The 14507-nt window shown below is 42.8% G+C and overlaps 1 protein-coding gene across 1 annotated transcript; it reads right to left on the reverse strand.

Moving 5' to 3' along the window:
- Window positions 1-9167: 9167 nt before the first annotated feature.
- On the reverse strand, window positions 9168-12624 carry LOC127348664 (large ribosomal subunit protein uL16z). The gene is made up of 4 exons (XM_051374612.2): window positions 12489-12624; window positions 10256-10757; window positions 10064-10145; window positions 9168-9576 (listed from the first exon to the last, which is right to left on the reverse strand). Exons 1-4 carry the CDS (start codon window positions 12496-12498, stop codon window positions 9514-9516), a joined length of 657 nt encoding a protein of 218 aa, XP_051230572.1. The 5' UTR covers window positions 12499-12624; the 3' UTR covers window positions 9168-9513.
- Window positions 12625-14507: the final 1883 nt, after the last annotated feature.

Here is a 14507-nt window from a genome sequence, read left to right on the forward strand (position 1 = left end):
CAAACGACCTCTTAGAACAATTGTAGATAGACAATGTTAGATATTATGTGAACCAATAAAATTGTAGATTTGCATTGTGATAAGTTTTACGGCTGCTTTGATTAATAGGATTTGTATAGGAATTGTGCAGGATTTGGATCCTATGCAATTTTTTTTCTATACTAGTTGTTTAATTCATAGGGGTGAGTGTATGCACATGTATGTAAGTGTCTACGTTTGTGCTATGTTTCTAAATTTTTTTTGTAGGAACATATCCTATAGGAATTGTGTAGTGCAAATCCTATAGGAAAAAACATGAGGTCATCCCTCATGGAAAAAATCTTTTGGCACAATCAAAGAGAACTCATCTTCCTATAGAAATCAATTAGGCATGACATCATAATACTATGTATTTCCTATTCACATGCTTTCCTATCATGAGAATCAAAGGAGCCCTTAGATTCACAATATATGTTATGTTATAGTCCTGCCATTCCATAATTTTTGTTGTTGTGGAACGATAAAGAGGGAGAGAGATTGGTAGAATATGATAGATGTATTATTGAGCCTCATAGGCGAGTATAAATATCATCTTGGAGTGCAAGACAAGACACGAGATCTATCGCTATCCTAGACTACCTAAACCGTACATATACTCTAACACTCCCCCGCAGTCGTAGCGTGAGCATCGTGAACAATATGAACGACGTGGATGGTCAGACTTGAGATAAACTAAAGTGGACCCCAGAAGGCTGACACTCCCCCGTAGTCGTAGCGGGAGGGTCGTGGACGGTGTCGCGTTGCGGATACTTGGACTATAGAAGAAGCCGATGTGCTCATGCGAGGTGATAGCCCTTTGTGCCAATGTCGAGGTAGCTGAGAGCGTGTGGGTGCTGCAACTTTGGTTGGTGTAGCCGCGCGAGGGGATGCCGTGGTCGGGTGCCGGTGTCGAGGTAGCCGCACATGAAGCCGCAAGAGCATAGTGCACGAGGAGAGTGACGGAGACGCGTCGGACAGTCGTCGAAGAGGGGTGTCGATGCCGAGTCGATGCAGTCCGAACCATCGAGGACGAGGTGCTTCCCTAGTTTTGCCAGAACTAGGCGCACGTCGCGGACGAAGGCATACTCCGGTTTTGCCAGAACCTCTACGCAAAGACGAAGTCGGTGACGCGGTCGAGGCAGTTGTAGAAGAGTCGATGCCGGGGAAGACATTGTCGAAGCCGATGAGGACGAGGCATCGATCCGAGCTTGCTAGGCCCGGGAACACATCGGGCACGAAGGAACGTACCAGTGTTGCCAATACCGGGCATGCGAGGCAGTGACCATCATGGACCATGCGCCAGTGTCAGGGGGACCAGTAGAGGAGGCCTCCCGAGCGGTGGCGAGACGCATAACAACGTAGAGGGAGAGGTGTCGATTCAGTCCGCAGTTGTCAGAGTAGACGAAGTAGTCGGGGTCGAGACGATGACGCTGGTGACGAGGTAGTGGTGTAGGGAGACATAGAAGGCGTCGAAACCAGCGGTGGCCAGGAGTGGCCATGCTGGATGCCTAGAATGTAGAAGTGGTCGGTGAGGCCTGCGATGACCAGAAGTGGTCATGCATGTTACCTGTGGAGGTGCGGTGGCGGTACTCGAAGTAGGCGAGGCAGAACCCGGCGGCTTGACGTAGACCTTGCGCTGACGGTGGTGTAGCGCGCCAAGGGAGGCGGCGCGGGGTTTGCCTGGGACATCAGTACGCAGGTACGACGAAGTAGACTGCGTGCGGCGACGTCTCGGCCCGAGGGTCCGGCGTAGCTGCAAGACTCGAGTCGGTGCAGCGGCGGGAGACCACCAGCGATGTACACGCCTCGTAAGGCGCATCGGAGGCCGGTAGCGTGGACCAAAGGCGGCGGCGCTGCGGCCCGAAGGGGTGACGCAGCGGCAACCCGATGCTCAATCGGTGGTAGGTGCGTGCTTGGGGATGTGCTTGGCGGAGACGTGCGTGGGGTCGGTTGAACAGACCGACGGCGGCGCTACACGTGCCATGGCGTGGACTACGCGCTGCGCGGTTGATGAAGATGGCCAGTGCAGTCGATGCCGAGGTTGGAGTAGAGGCGCAGGTGGACGATAGCGATTGGCAACTCAATCCGATCTATGATCGGTAAAACCAAAAAAAAAAGCGACCGACGGACAAAAAGAAAACCGATCTACATATCGGAAAAAAGAGACGAGAGGGCAGCCGATCAACCGATCGGCGGGCGAACCCTCATACGGGTTGCACGGCCCACGGAGTAGATCATGGAGATCGATCTCCCCGGGGGCGGCGCGGTGCGTAAGTGCAGCGGCGGCTAGGTCAAGATCGGCGCCGCTCTAATACCATGTAGAATGATAGAGAGGGAGAGAGATTGATAGAATATGATGGATGTATTATTAAGCCTCATGGGCGAGTATATATAGGCGTATATGGATCATCTTGGAGTGTAAGACAAGACAAGAGATCTATCTCTATCCTAGATTACCTAAACCGTACATATACTCTAACACTCTAACATTTGTGGTTTTAGTTCAAATTAAAATTAAAACCACAACAAGAATTATGGAACGGAACGTAGGATTAACTTTTACCATTTCGAAACAAATGAGAAATGTATTCTTGTCATTGATTCAGAGTTTGACATGGGCATTGATGCATATGCATGTATATATGCCCTCAGAGGCATGCAACTCATATTTGCATGGTCTCACCTTGTAATTTTCTTGTTTGGCATGAATGTGCGGCTGGCTGGTGCGTATGGTGGGGATGAGACCATCATCTTCTCCACCATGCACGGTGCAGTACTTGCTGTCCGTTCCCTTTAATTATTGCTTGCAACCCTACTTTGCATGCACCGGGAAATTCCAAGAGGAACACACACGCGCACACACATACACACACGCACTTGCTAGCTAGCCACATCAAGTTCAAATCACCACGTACCAAGATTCCCGTATCATTTACCGAAAAGAGCTACTCTTTTATAAGGAAAGATATATAGTAACTATGTAGTTGGATGATGGTTTCTCGAATGCTGAACCAATATGCATGCATGCAAGTTTGTCTTGTCATGCATAATCTTGTGCGTGTAATCTGATTGTGATCTTGTAGGAAACATATATTTTTCTAGGTTATCAAAGATGAATTGTCCTTTGTGATCCTTGGTTTGGATACGGTGCGGTGATTATCGCGCACGTGTTCCTTGATTATACAATTCTTCAGACGAGATTTGATGAGAATGAGATCTCTTGGCCTCCAAAGTCCAAACATGGCCGGACTTTATCTGCCTAAATTAGTCTTTAACTTGTGGAAAAAAAAATCGTGGGCAAGAATAATCAGGATCTAGAGGATATATGTAGTGATCGAAAGTGTTGCAAATCGTTCTAAAAAAGTGTTGCCCCAGAAAAGTGTTGCAAAAGGATGTACTTTACATACTGCATCACTAAGGATATCATGTTAATTAGTTGGATTGTGTTGTCACTTGCAACTGGAGAACTGTAAGGCAAGCATATCTATATTTTATTCATTCACAAAAAAATTATCTACATTATTTTTTCTAGGATATATACAGACTAACATATCTACATACCACAGTAGCATACACTTTTTCTTTCTAATAATCATTTGCATAGCAATTTGCAATATGTGTAATTAGTATCATCTTAGTATTAATATATCCTCATTATTCAAAATTGTGCATACAGATTTTAAACCATAACTACGAAACCATAACAGCACAGGTACGATCATAGATTTACCCCTACGGAAAGGGAATTTTGGGTCAGTAGCTAGTCGACCTCACTTCATGAACCAATGATGCATGCACGTACAAGCACACGTTTCGATCGGAGGCCCTGTGCACTATTATGGATGGACGCGACGATACCATTAAAAAGGAGTCGGGCATGCAATCACTTAGATATATTCCAGACGGTCGTGTCGAAATGATGCAATTTGAGGGGTGTGCTAGGCTGATAAGCCTAAGCTACCTAGAAAGACATAAACATGCACTTACATACGTGTGTACTCCCCACTGCTTCCAACAAGCCCTGATGACCGTTCATCATTTACTAGCACACAGCAAAAAAGAAAAAAAAACTCAATGCACTTTGAAACAAGAAACCCAGTAAAACATTTTCTATTAAGACAAAAACAATTGATACTAGGTTGCTCGAACCATTCCGTAGGTGTTGTAACGTCTCAAATAAATCTTTTTTGAATATTCAATAAAAATTATTATAAAAACGTTATTGATTTTGATTGACTTGTTCAAAATTTTCCAGAAGAAACATGGAATTTTTCCATTTGTGTCTTAATATTTTTTTGCTTACTTTCCTAGGAATTTAATAAACTCTAATTCATATGTAGATATTATTTAAAGGCCTAGAAAATTTTAAAACTAATATTCATATAAAAATTAGAATTGGATAGATAAAACTTTTTCTGAGAACCAAACCCACACAGGAGGTCAAGCGCCTGTCTCTAGAGACCTTTTGTGTGGTAGTGTTAGGTCATTTAGCATGTGTGCATCTCTCGGTGCATACACCATCCGAGAGACTGATGTGTGAATTACTTTGTTATTATACCTATCATATTATAGCATAATACTGATGCACAAAACTCCCACTAGGTCATGGATGTTGAGCAGCAAGCTGTGGAGCCCTGCCCCAGCTGGCGCAATTAACAGTGGACTAGGCACACATCGGTTCAGTCCACCAGTGACGTCTATCAAAATTTCACTGCACTGAACGGTATTCAACTAAGTAGTATTTCGTTACTCGGTTAAAAAATAACATCGTCATAATCATACTACCTCTGTTCCTAAAACCAAGGCGTATTTTGTTTCATTAACACAAGTCTTTGACTAACGACCACTCAATAAATACAAGGTTATATGACATGAATTTTGTGTCACTGGATTCGTTTACAATTTTGTATCACATAATTTGCATATTAAAAGAGGAATTGTGGTCAAAGATGTCTTAACGATATAAAGATACGCCTTAATCATCAGGACCAAGGGCATACAATCTAGCTTTGCTGCTCATTTGGAATAGCAATTTTGGTCCACAAATGTGTTGTGTTCTCCTAAGAAATTCAGTTTTGGTAAAGAAACTATTTCTCAACAGGCGGTGTGCAGGTATATGCATGAACCTAATTAACTAATTATGAGCATCCACTAATTACAACTTGGAACTCTAATCTGTCCTGATAATGATGATCATACAAAATCTTTGTGCTATCATGAAACACATCAGAATTCGTTGAAGCTTGGAGACATGCATGTGAGGTACCATGACCAAATTTAAAATGAACTTCCTATTAATTATATATGTAACCACCTGATAACTTTTCTTTGTACTCCCAAACATATAGTATGGATATATATTGATACATTTACCCGAGTAACTTGATGAAACCATTTCTCAAGACGCCCAGAGAATGGTGCACGTAAATGCATGAACCATGTTAACTAATTATGAACATGCAGTGATTACAGCTCAGAACTCTAAACTCTTACTAACTACGATGATTATCTGAAATCTTTGTGCTATCATGAAAGACACACATCAGGCTTCGTTAAAGCTTGGAGACATCCATGAGGTACCATGAGCAATTGTGAAATGAACTTCTATTACAGGTATCCAATTTCATAGAATATATGATTATATGTAGATACTCTCACCCCAGAAATTTCATGCCCCGTTCTAAGCTAATTAAGCTAGATAAGAGATGAAGATTATGATGAGTGTGGCAATTAACGAGGCGACATGCGTACAAGACCATGATGATGATCCACTTTGTTTCCTTTTCTCACCACCTTTTGTGGCCCCCTTTTTCTCCTTTGTTTTGTTCCTTTTATCGTCTTTCTTGCCTGCCTTGCTTTCTTAATGTTGCCGATCCAAAGGACAAAAGCTGGGCCATTAGGGCATGCATTAGGGTTTGGACAAAGGGTTAAAGCCGGAATTAGACCAAAAGGCGGCATAAAGGCTAGCTAGCTTTTCTGTATAAATGTGGTATTTGTATTATTTGCACATGTTTATCGCTGCTAATTAATAAGTTTGTGTAGGATTTAGCCCATGCTAATACATGATGCTGAATGTCCTCGTAACTGATTATGTGGACATTTTTCTACAATCAAACATGTCTGTAAAATGGTACAACCTCCTATAAAACAAGGCAAGGCCACCGATAGAAATACAGAGAGTAGTAAATTGCACCGTGCATTAGGTAACTATATACATGATGCTGAATGTCCTCTGTTACTAATTATAAGACGTTTTGGGCTTCAATTTAAACTTCCAAAACGTTCTATATTTAAGAACAAACTAATAATAATTTCGAAAAAAAAATGGAGAGGAGAGCCCGGACAGAGTTCATTTTGACATGACATTGGCATAAAGGCGGCCTCACACTCATCGATCGAAACATGCATGTTTACCAAAAGCTACCCATGTAAACATCCAATGTATTAAGCCCTATATCCAAAACACAACAACAAAACCCTGCTAGCTAGAAACTTGCCAAAAGGTGATACGGAAACTCCACTACCACTACCAGCGCCTTGTCCTGCAGGAAGTAATACATCCAGGCAGCTACACACTGCGAGGAGCATGGATACGCATACACAGAGCCGAAGATAGTGAGACACGGAGGTGTGGAGCAGCAGCTAGGCCATATTCCAAGCCTCCAGCCCCAGCAGACACAAACGCACAATGGGAAAGGGAAAGGTGAAAGGCAGGTTTGGCATCATTGCGTTGTTTAGATCCGGAAGAGACGCTAGTCGGGTCGGCATTACTTTTCTTTTTGCCACGGAGGCAGTATAACTTTTCCACCCTATTCATTGTACGTTTTGGATCCAATCTAGTGGCGCCATATACGAGTACGTACGCTTCAAATTTCTGGTGTATATATTTCCAAGTTTAAGAGCATGCTATGCACAAAAGTCATGAAAAGGCAACCCTTATCCCTTATATATCTTGTACATCAGACATACTAATTTAGTACAAATGTACAGTTCTACTTGGTTTTTTCTTAGTTTTCCTAAGACATCTCTTGTTTTTAGATAAAATGCAGATTTGTGCCTTTATAGAGAGACAAATACAAAAAATACAAATACCAAAAAGAATGATTACTAATCCATGGAGATGACTGAACAAAAAATAGGGAGATAGAGGGAAAAACCCCCGGTAATTTGCACCGATTAATTGTTGCACATGCCCATCCACTATTATAGTGTTAATAGTCTCAAAAATCAGTAAATAATAAAGATTACAACAAAAGCGCTAAAACAAGCTCAATAATGACCACATTTTACATTTATGCAACAATAATTGTATTAGTACGTTGATGGCTATACTGGTTGCACATAGCCCATTCGACCATCTCCGTATGGTTGCACCATGAGTAGATAGTATTCTGCTCCTCTGCTTGATGAAGCAAGGATCACATATGGATCTAATAGGTAGCCGATGTGGATAAGCTGCATTATAAACTTGATTGTTGTTGAAAACAATATTCTTTCGGTGATTCCAAATAGCCAACAAATAAAAAGCCTGACATGAAGCACACACCTTCACGATGTGTACCTTAAGTTCTTTTGCTAGTACCAGCCACTATTTCTGATCATATTCGTAGTTCAAGATGGAAGAATATATACAATGAACACTGTGCCCCATAGTCGTGCAAAAGGACAGTTAAATGACAAACGTTGTATCGTTTCATCCTCATCTCGAAAGCAACGCTTCCTACTCCTGAACTAACGCTGAGCTAGATTGTTCTTAGCAGTAAGAGTCACTCCTTGTAGAGGAACAACGCAAGAAAAATATTTTCACTGAACAAAAAAAATTACTGAACACTTGAAACGAATATGGATCGGAGGGATACCACATAGCGAGGCCCTACTTAACGACCGGACAGGACGCACGGCATTCCTGGTCACCACCAACAGCAGCATCACACAAAACCCAAAACCCTCCCCCATGGATCCCCTCCAACTTGCCACCACCCACCAGAAAAGAAGCGGCGAGGAGGAGGAGGCCTTTTGCCCCGTGTTGTGCATCTTTCCCTCCACCTCACAGCTCGCAATTCCCTGTCAAATCTCGATCGTTTCCGGTCCTGATCATGGCCGTCTTGACTGCCCTACCGCCTCCCACCAATGCATATATATGGGTCCTTCAAATTCCAGTTTCGTGGCAGCTTTTCTTCTTTAGCATGCAGGGTGAAAAGGCCCATGGTACATCCATCAGATTCAGACCAGAGATCTGTGGGTGTCTCTGATGAGAACGAGAAGAATGTTACAAGCACCCGGCAGACACCCAGGCACAAGCCAAGGACGCCATGATTCCAGGAAACATGGGGTCAATGCACGCGGCCGCGGGCACTCCGTTCATGTGTGATCCGAAGAGCCAGTCCCCTACACGAAGAATTTTCTGACAGCTGAAAATCGTGCAGAACCCTGCTGTGAAAATGGTATCCATCAGGAATTTAAGCAGAGAATTAAGAAAGCGATGGTGTAGGTACTGTGACATTCATAATTCTTCATAGAATTCTGAACCTGCTGGTGCTGGGTAAGCATGCGGCTGAGTACGTCCTGCCTCCACTGCAAGTCCCAGTTCAATCATTGGAAATACTGGACCTTGCTGCTAGACTGAAGAATGATACTGTACCAAGTGATGGTTCTCCTTTACAGTAGACTGAATATAATAGAACTGAAGTGGGGAACTTATTTCGGTTTCTGCGATTTCTACTGATATGATGCTAAACTGAAGATAATCGAGAAATATCAATGGGATATAATGGGATATCAATGGGCGCTAACCGATCATTTTAACTACAGAAAAGCAGCCAGCAAAAAAAAACAAGCAGCAAACGGACGTACGCATCACTTACCATCACTCAGGCTTAAGACACTGATCATGTGGTGCAATGGCTTTTGAATACAAAACGCACGAACATCACAACATGTTATTGAAAGATTAGATTGAACTGACCAAGACATCCAGGACGGACACAAATGAAGAACAACTATAACAAAACATCAAAGCTACAGATCAAATCGACAGCAATTCTCAGAAGCCAACAAGATAACTTCAATTCCGCATCAAGTATAACTAAGCAAGCAATGAGTTTCAACGCAAAAAAATTACTAGATTTATCACAAAAACACATGCACATTGGTGTCACATCAGGACATGGGAACACTTGGCACATAAAATCCACAGTAGTACACGATGAGCATAAGTGCGTGATACAACATTACTGCATGATTCAGAGCTGTTAATCCACAATTCTCTAGCACTTGCGGATATGGATCAGCATAAAGGGTTGAAACAACACAAAACCGTAGATATGTAAACCACCACCACCAAAAACGGGCTACAGAGAGAGCTACTAGGGAGCAGATCACGTCGCAGCCAACAGCCAACTTTACTTAACAATCGTTCTAGCATGGATAATTAGACTACCGCAAAAAAAAAAGGTCTCGAGTTCCATTTAGCGACGGAAATGATCTGTGTACACTTCAACAAGCCAGGATGCCCTGCCCAGGGGCACGCTTAGCAATAGGGCCATGGACACCAAGAAGCTGCACAAGAGACAGAAGAAGAAACAGTATGAGATTGTGTAGTACTTACACGTATATCAGCTAACAATACAAATAAAAAGTTCAATCAGCAAGCAGATTGAATGTGACATAACATCAGCCAACATATAAAGATTATAATGTTCAGAATACATTGTATAACAGAACTATTATAATAAGCAGTAATCAGGGAAAACACGCCTATACCAGCATAAGAGAATAAAACTTTAAAAAAAAAATCTTACAGTCAACTAAAATATCAGCATCAATATATCAAGTGTGGAACAAATCGTAACACCTTACAATTTAAATCATCATATATCATGTTAAGTATGCAGCAATAAAAAGAAGCACATAGCTAAATTAAAACAAATCAGCACCGACGAAAATGCAACTAAGCAAACAGCATAAGATCATTTTATTGTACAATCTAGTAGAAGAATAGAACTGAAGGAAACATGAGGACTTCAGAATGGAACAAATTTATCACCTTAGCAGTGATACCATCTGGAACGATTCTTCCCTCACTCTTGTACTTGATATAATCTTCAGTGTTGTACTTTGTAAAGCCCCTGAACAATAAAGTACATTAGCAACGTCACAACCAAGACATCTCACGGCCCTTCAGTAACAGAGTGAACAACACTGAGTTGAAAAGGCGAACAGCATATTTCACACGTACCACTTCCTGCTGCGGATGATCTTCTGACGGCCAGGGAACTTGAACTTGGCACGGCGGAGGGATTCTTCAGCGTGAACAACATTGCTCTCCTTGCAGCGCACCGAAAGGAGGACTTGGCCAATGTCCACACGAGCACAGGTACCTTGAGGCTTCCCAAAAGCACCCCTCATTCCAGTCTGGAGCCTATCAGCCCCGGCACATGAAAGCATCTTGTTGATGCGAAGGACATGGTATGGATGGACCCTGACCCTCAGGTGGAACGCTTCCTTGCCAGCATGTTTGGTCATGTACTTGTTGCAAGCAATACGGGCAGCCTCAAGAGCCTCACTGGAGACGTTCTCTTTTTCCCAGCTGACCAGGTGGACGCAGGAGGGAAACTCGTCCACTCCCTTCTTCTTCATCCCAACGTCGAAGATCTTGATCTTCGGGTCAGGGACACCACGGCAGTACCTCGACTTGGGGTATGGCTTGTTCTTGATCTGGCGGTAGCACCTAGCAGGCCCTGGTGAGGAAAAAGGCCCATAATTTTGAGAAATCAAATACAATACAAATGCAGGTCACACAATTCTGAGCATTAAATCAGAAGAACGTTTCTGTATAACCAAATAGGAAAATCTCACAGATCAATGAGCCAAATAAGTCAGGTATGATAAGATAGAAACCAGTCAAATTCTGACACTGCAGAGAGAAAATCTTTCTCTAATCAAATTTCTATTTAAGCATAAACAGTTTATAGTTAACACTACCCGAAGGTGGACGGCAGCTGACAACAAAATTAAACACTAACATTGTAGTCATTGCACTGCATAAACAGCAGCACAAGTAGAAACACCTTAATAAATCTCACAAATTTCAAGCATGTACAAATTCTCTACAATTTACAAGATCCTTCAGGCTACAGCTTTGACCCAAAAATGTGTACAAAAGGATGTTATAAACATAACCGCGCAGACAGAAAACTACATCTTTTTTCTCCAACAAGACAATTGCTGTTAATGATACTTTTTACACTAGACATATATCTAACTTCGGCCAGATCATCTTACAGGTATGATACCCATAATACAAGACCATGAATATGATCGTTGGTAGATAATAGTGTATACTGCATGCATGACAGCATGGGTTGTGAATGGACAATCATAATATAAAACTTATAAACAGTACCAGAAGGGAAGCTGACAACATAATTAAACACTAGCAATGTACTAGACAGTAGCACAAGTATAAATCACTTTAATACATCTCGTAAATTTCTACCGTTTGCATATTCTGTACAAATTACAATTTACAAGGATCCAACAAGCTATATCCTTAACAAATGAAACGTATACAACAGGCAATGGTTAATACTTCGTACCTAAGTTAACACAAAAACAATAACCATTAAATTACGTGATGAAGATAACAGCAGAGGAAGAAAACCAGCATCATCTTCCACAGAATAGATGATGTATAGTTAAGAATTTTCACTTGACGAAACAACTGAAGCATATATCACACTTGAAACCTCATAGCATAGATAATCTAACTTTTGCCAAATCATCTCACAGGTATGGTTCACATAATAATTGACACATGAATCAAAAAAATAATCAGAGGTAGTACAGTGTAGACTGCATCCATGTCAGCATGGGTTTCAAATCAACAAACATAATATACACACATCAAGCAGAGTTGCAGAAATGACAGCAAGATCAAAATCCCCCAGAAAAAATGACAGCTCTAGACTAATCCCTTTTCAGAGTACACGTTTACAGAAGTTTGCAAAAGATTGAGGCCAAAACTAACAACATATTAACAAGGACGATGCACATGTTTTTCTACACAAACACAGTTGATCAAAATCAAATAACCTAAAGCACACAGCACGGAAAAAAAAAACATTCTGTAATAACCGTAGTAGCACGTTACAGACGAGGTGTCTACTGAAAATATAACCCAGATTTGACAAGTTTGACGGAATGATCATGGCAACCGTAACATTTTAACCGAACCATACACGCACAGAAAGCACAGGGAACTCATCATCGGTAGGCGATAAGTAAATCCCTAACTAGGTCGCAAGCCATCGGACCTCGCCTCGCGTCGACATTGCACGGAGGGGGCGAAATCAGGCAAGACGTAGGCACGGAGACAAAACCCTACCGCGCGGCCGCAGCCAGTCATCGCTCGAATCGAAACCGCGAGCAAGCAAGGAGAGGGGAAGGAAGGGATGTGGACGGGATCTTACGTCTCCCCATGGCGACGGCGGTGGCGAGGCGCCGGAGGAGGGAGAGGAGGAGGCGAACACGGACGCGAAGGCGACGGCGACGGCGGCGGCGTGAGGAAACACCGGAGCAGTGTAGGGCTCAAGGGGAGGTTTTGAAGACGGGTTGGAAGAGGAGTGGAGTGGCGTGACGCCTGCGTTACCTCGGCGGTGGAATTGGGGCCCCGCGGCCGGCGCCTCGTTTGGCTGGGCCGGGTAAAATAAGACCAGTTTACGGGCCCAGGTACATGTCCAAATATTAAAATTGGGGATAGCGGATAATTTTTTTTTAAAGACAATATGCTAAGTTGAATATCAAGTGATCTTTGTTTTGACAATGAATATCACTGATCTTAGTGCTGCCTCTTAACGGTGGATGGGCACAAAAATATATGGGAAAAATTGCTACTACAAGACATAGTAGTTGTCCAAAATACAACGCATGCATGCTTGATTCTTTGCTGCTACCATTACGATTTGGCAGCATATTTGCCCGCATGATCCAAAGACAAAGTTTGGTACATTATCTTCAAAACCGGTTGGTCACCCCGGCCAAACAGGTCAAACTTTTCGGGTTTTTGCCGTGTTTCCACTATGTGGTTGTTCCCAAGCCTGAAAGATTTTCCTAGCGGCGTGGAAAAGATCATTTGATGCTTGCTGGATGAATGGACATGCTCTCATGTGCTGTTCTAGTACATGTCCTATCACAATGTATTCCTGATGCCTCCTACTTCTATCATCGTGGCTTAAATGCCTAGAAAATATAGTAGGCTAGCCGGCTCTTCGTCGCTCACTTGGTTAGTCATACTCTGCAATCACATATGCTTTGTTCAGTACAGAACATCCACATTTCCCCACTCTTTAGTCTAGATGGAAAATTGATTTTCAGCGGGCGTATATATAGACAAGGCACCAATAAAGTGGGCCATCATCCATGAGCATTAAACATCTCACAATCTCAACATTAACTAGTGATGCATCGCCTAGTAGGGTAACTCTGTGTTGTATATTACCAGCACCTTTTGATGAATTGAATGTTGTTTAATGTACTCTTATACAATCAGCACTTGATGAGTAACATCACCACACCAATGAAAGATAATACCATAGCAGGCTCATGTGTGCAAGTAAACAAGAGGTGCATTGCACCAACAACTAACCAAACAATGAGGGCAGTGTTCCCTCTCTTGTCTCGGCGAGCAACCAAATGAAGCGGAAAAAATGGCATGTTGCTCGTTTTCAACGGGTTAAGACCCACGGAGTATGCCCATACAGTTCAAAATGACCCAGGCTACCAAACAGACCCATAGTTATCAACGGCAAGGTTGCACAAGCATTTGCCATTACATGACAAGTCGATTTCCTCGTAGGTGCTCAGAAGTAGTTCACCAACACACGAGGAACGCGAAAATGTAATGTCCGGACATATCAGCAAACTAGATGTCAGGAGCTTAACAATCACAACGCTCCAGGGGAAGAATAGTTGCACAAAGGCATACCAGATTCAGAACCCTAACTACTTCCTAATGGTTAGTGACTTCGCGGAGACTTCTTGCCACAACCATTCTGAATTTGAGAAATTCCAAGTACATTTAGCAGAAGGAAGCCTAGTGCTACATTTACTACTACTTGCTAGCTGTTGCTGAGATAGCTCTTTCTAGACGGCTGGAATCTGCTTCATCTTCGACCGAAGCCCCTATGGCAGCGGACCGTATCTAAGACCCGAGGCTCCTGAGAGACTCCTCCTCGCCACAAGGCATTATGCTATGCCAGCGGTGGTGACGGACAAGCACATGTGTGAGGAGTAGCCGCTGTCGGTTAAGCGACCCCCGATACACCTGCAGATGTAGACAATGCAGAACGTGGATCTTGTGGCTCTGTTTCGGATGACTCAGGAATTGAGTTGTCGGGACGAGCTGTTCTATCACAATGTAGATGTTCTGTCTTCCTGATATCTCCTACTTCTATCACCATGGTTCTAAAAGATTCAACAGGCTAGCTTGT

Source organism: Lolium perenne, chromosome 4 (genome assembly GCF_019359855.2).
Source record: "Lolium perenne isolate Kyuss_39 chromosome 4, Kyuss_2.0, whole genome shotgun sequence".
In the NCBI taxonomy this organism is placed as follows: domain Eukaryota; kingdom Viridiplantae; phylum Streptophyta; class Magnoliopsida; order Poales; family Poaceae; genus Lolium; species Lolium perenne.